The sequence below is a fragment of the Mus musculus genome, chromosome 17 (genome assembly GCF_000001635.26).
Source record: "Mus musculus strain C57BL/6J chromosome 17, GRCm38.p6 C57BL/6J".
Classification (NCBI taxonomy): domain Eukaryota; kingdom Metazoa; phylum Chordata; class Mammalia; order Rodentia; family Muridae; genus Mus; species Mus musculus.
This window is the reverse complement of record NC_000083.6, coordinates 78,303,166-78,318,975: the sequence shown is the minus strand read 5'-3', so window position 1 is coordinate 78,318,975 and position 15,810 is coordinate 78,303,166. Positions and strand designations below refer to the sequence as shown.

At 43.5% G+C, this 15,810-nt stretch overlaps 1 protein-coding gene across 5 annotated transcripts in view; it reads right to left on the bottom strand.

Annotated features, from left to right (window-relative positions):
- Nucleotides 1-15,810, bottom strand: part of Crim1 (cysteine rich transmembrane BMP regulator 1 (chordin like)) — a 176,360-nt gene that overhangs the window by 57,617 nt on the left and 102,933 nt on the right. For all 5 annotated transcript variants that reach the window (XM_006524601.4, XM_006524602.3, NM_015800.3 and 2 more), the window contains 2 exons: nucleotides 5,670-5,852; nucleotides 3,230-3,427 (listed from right to left, as the gene is read on the bottom strand). In XM_006524601.4, the coding sequence (XP_006524664.1) occupies nucleotides 3,230-3,427; nucleotides 5,670-5,852 (381 nt within the window). The remainder of the gene's footprint in view (nucleotides 1-3,229; nucleotides 3,428-5,669; nucleotides 5,853-15,810) is intronic.

Sequence of the window (15,810 nt, the reverse complement as noted above, 5' to 3'; positions counted from 1 at the left end):
CAAGTGACAGCCTTGTCTTCAAGGGTCCCCAGATTCATGTTCAGGTCCTGTGGGAGTAGCCTATTATGGTGTTCCTTGGAAGGTAGGAGTCTTTAGTGACAATGACAGCCCCAGGGTTCCCTCTTCCTGGAGGTCCTAACATGCTGTATTTGGCAATTTGTGAGTTATTTCAGCAACATTTAAAAACCACAATACCTGTATAGGGTTGACTCTTCTAATTTTATATTCTGTGGACCTTGAGACAAAGCCTAAAAGTGAGGGCTGTCTCTAGTCATGCAAGTATGTGTGCGCGGGAGTTTACTCCGGGTCTGAGCTGAACACACATCAGTAATTCTGTTTGTCTGTAAATGATCTGGGCTGATGGCTCCTTTATTATTCAACAACACATTGGGATTTTTGTTGTTATTGCTACTTTCCTATTCCATACCGTTCTTTTGCTATTCTGAGATCATTCACAATTACACTTAACAATGCACTGGAATAGCTACTGAGAAAAATGTCTTCAAATGGTTGCATATATTTTTCTTGGACTCTATAGAATAAGACCCTCTCATCTCATAGGCTTTAAAAAAATCTTTAGTAATAGTTATTATTACTTATCAGTAACTTTTCATTATCAGTCTCTGAATTTTGATTTAATATGAAAAAGTCATTCTGCCTTTATTACACCATGCAGTGGCAATCACTGGAGAGTTAATACCATCCTAGACCAAGGTTGCTACGCAGCTCAAGTAAAAACTAAAACAAGAAATGTAAGCCATGTGAGTTCTCTATGGAGTAGAAAACACAATCTTGTGAAAGGTTTGCTTAAGACAGATAGAGACTAAGGAGGAGCCAGCAGAAGTTTCGAGGTGACCAAGCATTCTTTGTCAAGGCAGAGAGGGCTGCTGAGGCAGGAGACTGGAGAAGGCGATTCTAACTGAGTCTCAAGGGAACCTGCTTCTAAGGGTTATGAACTATGGGTGAGGGTCTGTGGGCAATCATATCCCAAATGGTTATAGCAATTGCCCAAACTGCAAATGATCTCTTACCATACCACTCCACTCCTGTCTTTCCCTGATATGGGGCCAAAAGCCAGGAATGGGTGAAGATTCATAAAGCAAGGGGAAACACAGAGTTCAAGGCCAGCAGGAAAAGCAAAATAAAAATGGGATTTCAACTATGCCATGTGATGGCAACTTAGGTAATTTCACTAAGCCTTCATGTCCTCATCTCTGAGATGGGACACTAAGGCCTTCAGCACGGAGCCATACAAAGGGTGCACAAAGTTTGGTACAGGTGTCATGCTCACACCCCCAACGTCTCAGCATGGCCCATGTCTCCTCTGTTCCCTGGTTTAATTGAAAACTCAGCCCCAGGGTGCTCTTTGGAGTGTCTCGTAATTACCTCTGTCTCGTCTAGGTTGGAGGGTGGTTCTTCATTAAGCTTTCGTATTAATGGCTCACTCACACATAACTCTTTTCTTAAGGTGTCAAGAATTAGGTCAGAACTCTGTGCAGATGCCACAGAACCCAAACAGGAAGTGACCCCCCCCCCCCCCCCAACAGTGGCCAGTCAGGCACCTACAACCCAAGACTAAAAGATCAACTGCACACATATTCTGGTGGCTGTGTCCACTTACTTTTGTTGGGAACACCTTCCCCACCCCCGGTAAAAAACTCTACAAGTTTCATTTTGGATCTAGGCAGTGCCACTTGAAGCTAGAAAGGCTGTTTTTTTTTGGAAAACTGGGCTATGCGATTATGGTTTTTGTTTTGCCATCTTTATCTCTGGGATATAAATAGTCCAGGTTGACAACAGACTGGCCTTAGTTCTTAGGATTGGGCACTTCCACATTAGCCCAGTCTAACAGTACATCTTTGCACACGTTCCTCTTTGTAGCTTCAAAATGCTGTGTGTGTGGGGGGTGGGGGAGGGGGGAGGTCCGCGCAAATCTGTCTCCTGGAAGCTATAGAGTCAGAGGGTTGGCCGCTGTACTTTGTGTAGGTAACAGTGGCAGGGCTGGCGATGTCAACAATTCAAGAGTCCTCCAGCTTCCATTCTTTTTTAAAACAAGACAAAACCCATGATTTTTAAGGTCTTAAGCAAATCTAGTCCTTCTAAGGCTAATGACTCCATTCACTAAACTGATGCTTAATTTACTAAAATTCAGATACTACCAAAGGATTTCTTGATACCATATGTCATGGGCCTAGGGGACAAACCTAGTACTATTATCCTGTTGAAGGAACACAGCAATCCAATGAATGACTCCTGATGATATGTTGCTGTGCCCATAGATCAGTGCGTTACTCAGCCCTCATTGGAGGAGTTTCCCCTATTAACACACACACACACACACACACACACACACACACACACACACACACTGTTCATACTAAAAAGACCTTAATTAGATCATTTTCTATCTTAACTGTGTGTTTTACAAATTCTACAAGGATCCATTTTCAACATACATTTTGACTTCTATCCTTTATTTTACTATGCAAAACTGTTTCTTGAGCATGGATTCCCCCATTGGCTGTGTCAGCATAAACAGTCCTTTCCTATGGGGACTGGCAATGGTGAGTTAAGTATGTCTGCAAAGTACCTTCTCACAGTACAGAAAATGAACTGGGTAGCAGCTGGCTCAGAGACAGGCACCTAGCACGCCTCAGCCACTTCGTCCTGAGCAGGAAAAGACACAGCAAATGTGGGGAGCCAGGCTAGAAGGCAAAGAATTAGAGAACCCAGCAGCCTCATGTCAGCCTTAGAGGCAGGCAGAAGTGTGCTCAGTATGAGGCACAGGCCCGTGTGACCTGCCTTTGGGGATGCTGGGATTTTCTCCTGGCAGTCAGCATTCTTCAGCTACGTGGTATTTCGCAAGTTGAACGTGCGGTACCTAAGTTGCAGCTCTAACTCCTGATTTTATTTCCTTGTCTTGACCTTTGGGTATTAAGTAGGCTCGCAGTGAACTGAGTCAAAATATAAGCATCCTTGTGCTGTGTAATGTATTCAGACAAGCACAACGCAATGATAGAGTAAGGCCCATGTGACTCTCATTTTAAATTTGCAACACTTCCCCCTAATGACGAATTTGGGCTGCATAATAAATTTGCCTGCAACTGGTAACGGCACGAAGCAGACATTACACCCAAGGACATAAAAAAGGGAAACGAGACCATACTGGCCAACACTTCTTCCAACAGGAGGAGGTGTGCCAGATGCTCATTAGAACTGTAGTGCTTACCTTCACACACGGGGCAACACTCCCCGGGCACTTTCACTGGGTGCATGCAGCTCTGCCCGCAGGCCGTGGCCACGCAGTGAGGTTCTCCGTTGATACACTGGCAGAAGGTACAGTCATCTTCCCGCCACCGGTCCCCGTGGGCGCGGATCTGGCCATTGGCATAGCAGCCAGCAGGGTTGTTAAGAGGATAGATGGGATCTAGAGCAAAGCATGAGTTCAGAATGGTATGAAGCCTTGCGAATCTGACCTCTGCCTGTACCTGCACCTGAAGACAGTTTCCTCCCGTCTCCATCCCTCAACATTATTCCATCTCCTATCAGTGGAAGCCGGGGACTAACACGAAGGGGTCCCTGAGATGACATCCAAAGGCAGCGGTCATAACGGACTTCTACCTTCTCAACCTGAAATTAGTATCAGGATGAACGTGACCTAGAAACAGGTATGCAGGTGCCATTGCTCCTCAGGTGGGCAAAAAGTGGGGACAGAGACAAGGGCGGGTACTTGGAAAACAGAGGCCCATTTGAGATTCTGAGAAAGTCTCCTGAGATGCTAGTATTAAATAGTTTACACCATGATTTCTGGAAGGCAGAAAGAGCTTGTCCACTGAACTGGAATGGTACTGTTGCTTCTGGAACTAAGTTAGCTCACTCTGACAATATCTACAAGTCCATAAGGATACCGGGAAGGAACACATAAGGTTCTCAATACAGCCTTGTGCAGGGTAAGGCTGGTCTGGACATCCCATGGGTCTCTGGGGTCCCCCGGAGGAGGACTGAACTTACACCATTTTCCTTGCCATAATTTGGGCAGCTAAGTAACAGGCAAGGTTGAAGGACAGAATTAGACAAGGCTACCATAAAAAGGAATATTCTGAAATGATTGACAAGAACATAAATAGTGGATGCAAAAATATCCCTAAGTACCCCTGTAAGGAGAACCATCGAAAGATTACTCCATTCTTTTTACTAAAAATACGTAAAAGCTGGCGTCAACAAGAACAGAGAGCCCGGGTCAAGTTCAGAGGTTAGCGTTTGTTCTAATGAGGCGGAGGGTTTTATACACAAGTTAGATGGAAGTGGTCTATAGCCCTCAGGTAGCCAGGGCTTTCTCAAGTCCTTCAAAGAAAATATTACAATGCATAGGCCACTCTGCTTTGAGCTTGGTCCTGAATTCTGGGAAGGGGGAGGTAATCAGATAACTGTGCAGGCAGCTCGGTAACACTATGAACATAGAGGTTCCAATCTGTTTTAAAAGCACTAACTGTGATGTAGTTTCTGACTCTTTTGCAAACCAAGGTTGGTTAGAGAACAATCAATTGGGAAAGTTAAAAGTCTGCAGTGATTTTCTTTTTTAAATCCTCGGCGACACATAAAACCTGAACTACTTTTCTCCTGTCTTGGCTAAAATATTTTTTTTTCCGAGCAAGGAGAGGACTCATTATTATGAACAACTGCTCTCGGTGTTAGGAACAGAGATGTCCTACTTTAGGGACTTCGGGACATCAGGACTCTATGATAAATACAGCACAGACATCAAACGGATTTTAAGGGGAAAAGTATAGAACTGAACAGGCCACTGTGCCCTTGTGCTTTGTGAGTGAAGGACAGTCACAGATCTCTGGACTAAAGACAATCAGGACAACACGGTTCAAGTGACTGACCCTATCTGAAAACAGTATGTGGTCAGATGACACCGCAGGCTGAAAGAGCCTGAAAGAATTCCTGGACCATTGCTCTTGGCATCCCATTGCTCCTGGCATCCTTGCAAAGTCAGTTTTATCTTTGATTTTTATGTACTTCAGCTTTCTGGTACTTAAGGGGATGGGGTGTGGTGGATGCAAATCACGTAGCAGGCCTGAAATTTCACTACTTATGACTTGCTGAGGCGGGATGAGTCTGCTGCAGGAATATGCAAATACCACTGCTTGAACAAGAGAGGGATACAGAATCAACACGTCCCCTAGAAGTCACATGTGACACATGCCTGGTCCTGACGCTGCTGCTGCTGCCTCACCCATCTGCAACTTGACTCTAATTAACACCCCTTTTCCAGGGAAAAATGGCAGTAGGGTCCTGGGTCTGAGCTGACTGGACTAGACAGACGGTGATGGCTGTATTAACTCTAGCTGAGCAATCCACGAACAGGAGATGAGGAATTCCAACGCCAGGGTGTAGACCAAAGAGTGATCCCTGTACTTAGTGACCACTACAACTGTGTGGGAGAAACAGAAAGCAACCAGGGAAATGACATGTCATGTTGTAGAACCTGTGACAGAGGACTGTGCTCAAAGCAGAGTTTTCCTCAGGGAAGTATTTCCAAGTCACTACCAACATCTAAAAGAGACCACTCACTACCCAGGGACTTCTTTAAGATTCCTCTAAATTAGACTGGTTTTGAAATAAAAGCTCTGAACTGTACAGCCTGCAGGGAGCTCACCCACCTTCACACACAGGGCAACACTCCCCCTCAGGCACATAGTATCTTTCGCAGTTCAGTTCCCCACACTGCGCCGTGAAGCAGATGGAGACACCCCCCTGGCATCGGCAGAACCGACAGTTGTCCATTCGAAACATGTCTCCGTCGTAATACTCCACGCTGTTGAACACGCAGGCTGGCTTTGTTTCTGCAAAGAGTCAAAACAGAGGAGGCATGTGGGAGAGGGCGTATCTCATGGGGACCCACCCATACGCAAAGAACTACACACACTACAACAAAGATGCTAAGAGGAGAGAAAGAATCTTCCCCGAGTATCCAATGCTACGTAGTTAACTCTGAATTCAAATACATAAGAGCAACACTAGGTGGATTGAGTTGGTTGTATTTATATTGTATGCTCCCTTTCTCTGTCTCTCTCCCTGTCTGTCTGTCTGTCTGTCTTTGAAAGAGGCCATGGTTTCAAGAGGGAACAAAGGTGGAAAGGGAGATACATGGGAAGAAATTTGAAGGACGAAAAGAAGGAGAGGAAATGATGTAATTATATTTAACAATAATAACCAAACAAAGCACATTTGAGGTCATTTTTTAAGTGGCGTCTTTGTGTGCCTTTGAGACAGCCTTTAGGCAGTTCTGTCAGCAGGAAGTTATAGTTTGGTGGAAACTTTTTACTGAACTGACTGTAACTCTCAGAGAGACTAGCACACAGTGACATAAAAACAAAACACACAGCTACCCTGTTCACACAGAGGAGCTGAAATGCCGCTTGTCAGGGTCTACACTGACTTCCTCCCACCTAATGGGCAGCTCTAGGACCATGACACTCATGTGTATACAAGATCATATTTACGCTGCTAAATAACTCTCTTTGAATAACCGTCCTGTTCCCACACTGGGTTTGGTTCCTGCTTCCAAAGGTTTAGTCAGGGCTTTCGGCGGGCTTTTCTGTTCCTCTCGTATGCTTTCCTTTTTGTTTGTTTGTTTGTTTTTTATTTTGTTTTCTTTTTTCTAGACAGGGTTTCTCTGTGTAGCTCTGGCTGTCCTGGAACTCACCCTGTAGATCAGGCTGGCCTCAAACTCAGAAATCTGCCTTCCTTTTCCTCCCAAGTGCTGGGACTAAAGGCATGCACCACCACTGCCCGGCTGGTATGCTTTCCTTGTTTTTTGTAATTATTAGTTCTTGACCATCAACATCCATAACTTTGTTTAATCTCAATACAAAGCTATGATGCACAGCTCTCTTTATTTTTAATTTTTTATTTGAATTGGTGTTTCATCTGCATGTATGACTAAGTTAGGGTGTTGGGTCCCCTGGAACTGGGGTTATAGGCATATGTGATCTGCCACGTGTGTGGTGGGAATTGAACCTGGGTCCTTTGGAAGAGCAGCAGTGCTCTTAACTTCTGAGCCATGTCTCCAGTTCCTATGATGGAGGTACGATCATGAGTTTAGAGGCAAGCGAATTCTGGATCATTTGTTTAAAAATTGCATATCTAGCAAATGGCAGAAATAAAAACCACAGCCCACCAGCAGAAAGCTTGCACTCTACCGTCTGTCTCTTGGCTATGTTCTGCTAGAGAGTAACAATTCAATATTTAAAATAGTTCGATATTTTACAACGCCAAAGATTTTTGCTGAAAACCAATTCCAACCTGACAAAAGACACCACCAGAAAACAAATCTATAGATGGTTATATCTCTTGTGAATGAGACAAACATTCTCAAAGATCCTCCTAGCAGACCACATCCTATGACATATAAATGGGATTAAACACCATGACTAACTGGCATTTATTATGTAATGCAAGATGGGTTTAATTATTAAAATATCAGCTATTTCCATAAGACGTGTCCACTGAATAAAGGACCGCAACTCTCAACTACAGCACCTTCTCAAATGATGGGGAATACACAAATACCCAAAGGATATCCAAACTCTGCCATTAAAAAAAACAAAAACAAAAAAAAAACAAAACAAAACACTCAAGAGTAAGGAATAGGAAGAAACTTTGTTAACTCTGTAAACAGCACTGTACATTGTTAACTTGGTAAACAGCACTGTACATTGTTAACTTGGTAAACAGCACTGTATACTCAATTTCTCCCAGCATCCTAGGACTGTGCAGTGAAGGTCTGGCTACTGAGATGCACATGGCTTATAAGGACACAAACTTCACCAGCTGATTAATCCATTAAGGTCATTGCCAAATGAACTACTAGTGGAGACTTTTGCTAGAGAAACTTGGGCATGCCTTTAAGGGGTGTATCTTATCCCTGGACCGTCCTCTTTCTCTCGTGATCTTTGGCTGCTATGCCTCTTTGTCCTGATGCTTCTGCCTTGCCATAGCCCTAAGAGCAATGTAGCCAGACAATGAACACGAAACCATGAGCCAAAATAAGTCTTTTCTTTTTAATCTGTGTTTCTTAAGTGTTTTTTTTTTCCACAGTGGGTAAAGGAAGCCAGCACAATAATCTATAAGGACTCACAAATAACATCATACTTAGCAATGGTGAAAGACTGAAGTTTCCCCCCAGAACCAAGAAAAAAACCAATGATACCTCTTCTTAGCACATCAGACTAACATTATATTTGAAGTTCTAGCCAAGACAATCAAGGAAAGAAAATAAGTAGAAGGCATCAGAGTGGAAAAGAAAAATTAATCCTATATCTAGATGTATATGACATGATCTTGAAGACAGAAAATCACTGAAAACTCTATTGGATATTATAAATGACTTCAGCAAGGTTACAGGGACAAACTGCAATATATGAAAATTGGATCTCTATACAATTTCAATAAGCACTCATAAAATAAAGTTTAAAAATCCCATTTCCCAATCGAATTAGAAAGAATATTTACAAAAAAAGTACAGTGCTTATACTCTGAAGTTAACCTTCTTAAAGAATACACTCCTTAAAGAAATTAAAGAGTTCTAGATAAACAGACACAGATTAAAAGGCAGTATTAAGATAAAAATGTTCCCCAAATTAATAGAATACCCAATGCCAACCGTATCAAAATCCTACCGCATTCTTGTGTTTAACTTGACTCTGCTTTCATAAACTCTTATGGAAACATAATTAGGAATTTACAAAATAATGATTAAAGGAAAAAGGAAGTTGAAGGATTCACACCTCTTGATTTCCAAAGGTGACCCAATGATGGAGTGACCAAGACAGTGTGGTGCCAGTGTAAAGATACGCATGACACGTGTGGAGTTTAGAACTCAGAAATGAACTCTCAGTACACAGGTTTTTGAGAATACTGCCAGGGCCATTTGGTGAGTAGAAAGAGAAAAATGGCGGAAAGACAACTCCATAGTCGCAGGCTGAGGGATGGCCATCAGTCTCCTCATCTTCTCTGCCTCTCATCAATAACAGATTATTAAGTGAGTTACTATAGGAATGAACACTCTTTCTAGACTCTAAAATCATGTCAACTGGGATTCCAAAACCCTCAGGAGAACTATTCAAAGAGGCTACAAAGGGTGATTCACCTTTCTCACTTTTTATATTTTAATACATCTTGCCAAACACAGAAGTACTGGAGTTGACAGGTACCATCAAATGCACAAGTAGACCTATACTATCAGAAATGAAACACCCGTCTTACATATACAAAACTAACTGAAAATGAATCTGAGCACTGTGGCCTAAATCTAAGTCACAATTATGGCCTTCTTAGAAAAGACAGAAATGACTCTTTGTGGTCCTGGAAGACGCAATGGCTTCTTGGATTTGACACCAAAAGACTGCACAAGAAATGGCTACAGTCCATTAGACTCGGGCTATGCCTATGTTTCCAAGGTTTCTGTCAGGAAAAAAAAAGATGACAGTCACCAGTGTGGGGATGGCTCCGTTAAATGATAAGGAAGACACATCTGAGCAACATAATCCATAACCCAGGTAGAAAAACCCAACTAGAATGGGAAAGTATTCTAGAAGGTGAATCTCCAGGTCAGATTCAGTTCAAAGCAGTGGATACACACATGCAATGTGGCTTGTGCTGTCAGTTATTGGAAGAATACAAAGTGAAAGAAAAATCTCCGACCTACTGAGAAGACTGCAACAGAACAAAACAAGACACAGGTGGTAACAAGTGTGGATGTGGACAGAAAGACAGTGGTACTCTTCCACTGCTATTAGGGAAGACATTAAGTTACAGCTGTGATGAGAAGTTCCTCAACATACTAAATTTACCACAAGATAAGTAATTCCATCTGCAGGTTTTCTTCAGTGATATTTAGATGTAATACTTCTCCCCTCTACCCTCCCCCAAAAAACTAGTATTATTTTGAACAGAATTCTTATGCTAGCTCAAAATTTTTCTGTATGCTTGCAGTTACCTATTTATCTAATCTAGACCTTGAAGGACATCCACAGCTAGACTACAAATAGCAAAAAGTGCGTAAGACAGGACCACGGGCCTGTATAGTCTCCTACATCTTTTTCACACCTCAATCCATAACTGTTTATTAAGGGAGTTATTATGTGAATAAGCACTCTTTCTAGACTCCAAAATCATGTCAACTGAGATTCAAAAAAACAAAAACAAAAACAAAAAAACCTCAAAGAGCTCATGAAAACTATTCAAAGAGGCTACAAAACTCTGATTCACACTCCTATGTTAAGCCAAATGTGCTAGCTGTGGAGTATGGCAAGTACTGTGCTCTAACAAAGCACGCTGAAAAATAAAGCAAGCCAACCAATATTAATTATTTAGCTGAGTTAATCAACCATGTACGCCATAGGGGCGAAGCCACAAATCTCCATCCAGTATTTGAACAAGGAAGGCCAGAGATGCTGGTGAAGCCCAAAGCTGCTGCATGATCTGCTCTCGTGGTGGCGAGGCGTGTAGACATTTATACAATAGAGACTTGATTGACAGGAGGATGGGGTCAGTTTAGCCAACCAGCTAAAGCACAGATCAGGATGGTGGCGGGTAGGCGGGCCAAGCTTCAAAGAGCTGGAGAGTCTCCAAAAGTACAGCTCAGGGAGCTACCTTTAGGCTAAGCCTTTCTGGATTGAAAGAAACCAAATCAGCAAAACGAAGCCTCTGTTGCTGAGAAGAAATTAATAAGAACGTTTGAAACAAGTGTATAATGCAAGGAGCAATGCCCGATTACTTCTTCATCTCTTGATGAGGAGGATGTGAACCTTCGAATGGTGAGGAGCGAGGCCACGCCTCTCTAGAAAGAGTGGCATAGGCCGATGTGGAGCAGAAGCAGTACCAGGTGGCACTTGTTCTCCTCAGTGTGGAAGTGTCTTTCAGTGACTTTCTCTATGTGTTTATGTGTAACCTACTCTTCCATCAAACAGTCCGCAGCTCTTGAGAGAGAGAGAGAGAGAGAGAGAGAGAGAGAGCCATAATATAGATGGTTTGAAAACTCCAGTCCCTGCCAAATCACACTGATTGACAGATCAATGTCAAAGGGAAATGATGACAGACAGAACTTCAGAGCCAATGTGACGGGGGCACCCCTCTCCCCACCTAGTCTAGCCCAGGTTAACTCCTGTCTCATCTTTTCTTCAGCCTCTTAGTTGAGCTCAGCCTTTTCCACTGTGGGGTGACCTGCGCAAGAAATCAATGGACAGAAAACACAGAGCAAAGGGGTGACAGATGGAGGCGGATGGACAACTCCAAAAATGCCCCTCTAATTCACTGATACATCCCTCATAATTAGACTGATGTAATTAAAAGAGCAGACATAAAGACTTCCAAGTAACCGAAGGATAAACAAACCTTGTCTTTTGGATGCTTAGGACTATGCTGGGGTAAGCCAAGGAAATGGTCAATACTTAAAAGAAGGCACAAAAGCCCCTCATGATCACTAGCTTACTAAGGCCCTGGGGAACAATAGGAGTGCACAGTAAATACACACCAAACAGTCAGTCAGTCCGTCAGTCAGTCAGTCTGTCTGTCTATGCACTGGATTCTCTCTATTTCTTTACTGGAAGACATGATGAGCTTGGCCTACCACCCAGACTGGGGGTTCTTAATGTCTTTAGTAACTGCTTTCTTTAATAGCGGGTTGCAGGTTGGGTTTGTAGGCCAACATCTTACATGATAAGAAAGCTGGTTTGGGGTGTATCTTTCCTATGAGTGACTTGACTTAGTCAAGATCCTTAGCCATTACTGTTCATTGCAATGCTCTTCTTTCATATAGCATCACAGGGACGGGCAGATGTCTCAAATGGTACAAATGACAGGCTAAAACCACAAGTCACACTGCCTCCTGCCCTCTTCTTATGAATTTATCCCATATTCACCTTAGATTGCTCTGGGTTAATCATATGCACACAAGGGACCCTCTTTTGTCTCTCCCACCTTCCACCACTCTTGGCACGCTGGAGAAATCAAGGCTCTCTTTCTTTTATTCCGGTAGTAGACTCTTACATTGTTAAGTATAGATTGACCTCAAGGTAAACATATTAAATATTAGTATGTTCCTAATACCGTAATACCACAGCGAACTTTACTGACTTACTTGGGGAACAAATTAAACTAAGTCACGCTGGAAAAACTAGCTGCTGATGCTGTCCTTCAAACCTAATGTATTTCTCTACGTGCCTGGCGTACACACTGGGAAGCAGTACGCTTGGCCGCTGTTCACTTCCGCATTCTATACCCTGTGTCTCAACAGCCAGAGCCTATGTACTGAGAGGTGGGCCATTCCTAAGATGACTGGGAAGATAGGACACCTTAGAGCAGACAGGCACGTGCACCTGTGAGGTCAGCAGGCTGATAAAGCATTTGTCTGGGAGCCCGAGCAGATACAGTTGTTTCTTGAAGGAGGTGGCTGGCTGTTTACCACCCAGTCATACACTTGACCCGTGGTTTCTGATGTCACCTCATGAGCCTTCTTCTCAGAGCAAGCTCTGTATCCGAGAAGCTCGGGGCAAACCTGTGCAGTCACTCTCTTCTCCTCCTTCCGCCAACACGGAGCCAAACCAGGTTTATGGAGAAAGCTCTCTGGTGAACTTAGGAGCTTTTGAGTTTATCTGGGACCATTTTTACAATTTATACCTTTGTTTTAATGTATGTTTAAAAAAACCCAAAAAACCAAAAAACAAAGTAAGCCCATGGGTCAACTCAGGTACCAAGTCCCACTGTGACATCTCTGCCCCTGAATGCAACCTCGGCTGGAGTCTTCCTTGGACGTCCGTGGGGACTTCTCAGACCCCAAGCCAGCGATCCAGGCACCTCAGGTGCAGCTGTGCACATCTGCCTTGTTGAAAATTCTTTCCCTGAATGTCAGCTGTGTCTTGCCTTTTGTGCAGGAGTCCCACAACAGTGTACTGGTTTCTCTATTTGTGCTGCTGAAATCACTGAACACAGAACTTAGTGCTCAGGGCTGCCTTCTTAATTTCCATGTGAGAAAAAAAATGCCACTAGGGACTATGTGTGGCTTTGTCCAGCAGGCCCTTTGCCTCTACAAATACGAACTGTGTATCTGACTCTAGATCCTTTTACATTTTCATGATGGGAAGTTGTGGGGAGGGGGTCAGGCCGGCATGGCGTGATGTTTAATTCTGGCAACTACATAAACTATACACACCCACAAGCCTGCATACTTGTATATACTTGGTTTAATTTTCACTTTTCAGTTTTGCTGACAACCCTATGACTATTCTTTTCTTTTCTAATTAATATTTAACCACTATGTTATTAAACCTGTTCTCAGGGTATACCTGCCCCAAGTCTTTGTGGATAGGCAAGTTACTCTCTTCTGTTTTCATCCCTCTACCTGTTTATCCTTTTTCTGGTCCCTCCCTCTTACACACACACACACACACACACACACACACACACAAAGAGAGAGGGGGTAAGGGAGAGGGGGTGAGGAGAGAGCAAGCTTAGCTTTTCTAAGTGATAATTACCAACCTTTAATTATAGTATCTATGTTATAGCATCTATTAATGGTGAGGCTGTGACATAGGTGATATTTTCCTATCACCTGGGTGACAAAACATATTCACATACAAATACATGTGGATATATATATATATTTATGTCAAAATAAGTAAGATATGGGCAAAGACAGACTGTCCTTAAAAATATCCTATAGAAGTGAATTGTAGATCTTATAGGATTATAGTTACTATTCAGTCTTATACACCTGAACTGCCAATATAGCAAAGACAATGTACACCAGGACAGGAAGCATATTAACAATGACAATGCAAATTTATGCTGAGAGGAAAGAAGCAACTATAGCAAACTCTGGGTCTCTGCTTTGTTGTCAGACGGTCAATTCTACCCTTAAGGTCAAGGGAAAGCAAGGACAAGCCATGGAGACTCCTATCAAGTCATGGAGAAGAAGGGACAGTCAATGTTCTGACCGACAGGAAGGCGTGGTGCTCGGCTTTCTAGAATCAAGAAGCAAAGAAAGAAGATGGAAGATCTTCCTTATCCACAGAAATGAGGCAAATGTTCTCACGGTGGGCGTTCTTTCCAGAAGACAAAAGGACGTCAGATCCAAGTGTTGGACAGTGAAACAGTGGGTGCTCCTGTGGAGTGACCCCTCTGCAAGCCAGCGTAGTAACAGTCACTTCTCAAGGGTGCAAAGATGGCTGTCAATCGGATCATTCACTTGCTTCAATCTGGAAAACCCAGGGACCCCCTGAGACACATAAGAAACCAATGTCTGTGGGCATGTGATGGGATAGACTACCCTTTTCTGGCAGTTCTCCCTACGGAACGAGTGACAGACAGCAGCAGTGAGAAGAAGCACATAGAGATGCTGCCTGCCCTGGGCTGAGGGGCCATGATTACTGCTTCGAGTGGCACAAGAATTATGGCACAGGCTAAGTATTCACCGAAAACGGTGAAAGGTAAGCATTCGCAGAATATCACCCGTCATAAATCACACCCATAGCACTGCCAGAGGGAAAAGGTCTGCTTGTCCACTGGCTGCTATTTACCAGACAGAACCACCGACTGGGTGGTAACAAGACTGATGGAAGGCACTTCAAAGAGATTTAAGCACATGGGACTTTCCCCACGCCTTCCCTCGTAGGCCGCTATTTATAAAATCGGTGTATCAGGATGCTTACTCTAGCCTTACTGTCTCCATCCTCCACCACCGTCACCCATAATGTTCTGTGAGTGTGGGCAGAATGTGAGCACACAGAATAATCAAGACTATTTATACTTGAGGTATAATTACCAGTACTCTGTTCATTCTAGAGTCGTCGAACGGAGGCCCGCGGGGAGGCTACGAGCCTTTCCCAGTTACACAGCAAGAGAGGGAGCCGTTGCCTGACTTCATTTGGTCTGAGGTTGTTCTTAACCAGCAAGCCACACTATCGGTGTTTCCTCAGTGCAAAGCAAAGCAACACAACCCATGACCTTGTGACTGGAAAATGCAAGGTCACAGGGATTCAACTTTAGCAAGACCTCTTTGTAGAGGAGGGACCTGAGAGCGACCTTGCCAAGCCTGGATTCTCCCAGGCAGTATGCACTGCCAGTCTCCGAGTGTCTGATGCATTTTGTCATAGTTGCTTAACTCTGCCTACTTTCATCCAGGCATAGCCTGTGGCTGTAGTCTATGCAATTATTTTGTTGTTGTTGTTGTTTTTTCATGACAATTCCAACAAAGAAGCACATTTCAGGTTTTCTACTCTCCCAACATCTAGCTTTAATAAACGTCAAGTTGCCAAATACCAAGCTGTCTTGAGAAGAGTGAAGGTAAGAGGCAGATTCTGTTGAAGGACATCTTCTCGAAGGCCAGGTCTAAAGCTGATCAATATAGGGTCCCACACACTGATCAAAGATGTTCTCTACCATAGAAACACTGCCCTGGAAGAACAAGGTCTTTTCTATTACAAATTGTGCTAGCTCCCATGAGGTTTCAGTTAGATTATCTCCTGACAGCAATGGGGACAGGGCACTGGATGACACAGAAAGTATGTAATAGGCTCTATGTTCCCTCCCTTTCCCTGGAATTCCCAAGTTGAACTTTTGACAGATCTTATCATATAATCTGCTACTTTGTGTCTGAGGTTCCCTGTGACAATATGACAGTTCCCTTCCTATCTTTCTTAGCCACACAGTGACTAAGCAAACCTCCTCTCTGAGTGATCTTCAGCATGGCCCTAAGTATGCACCCTGCCCTAGCTGGTGGAAATAGCTAGGTTGACCCTC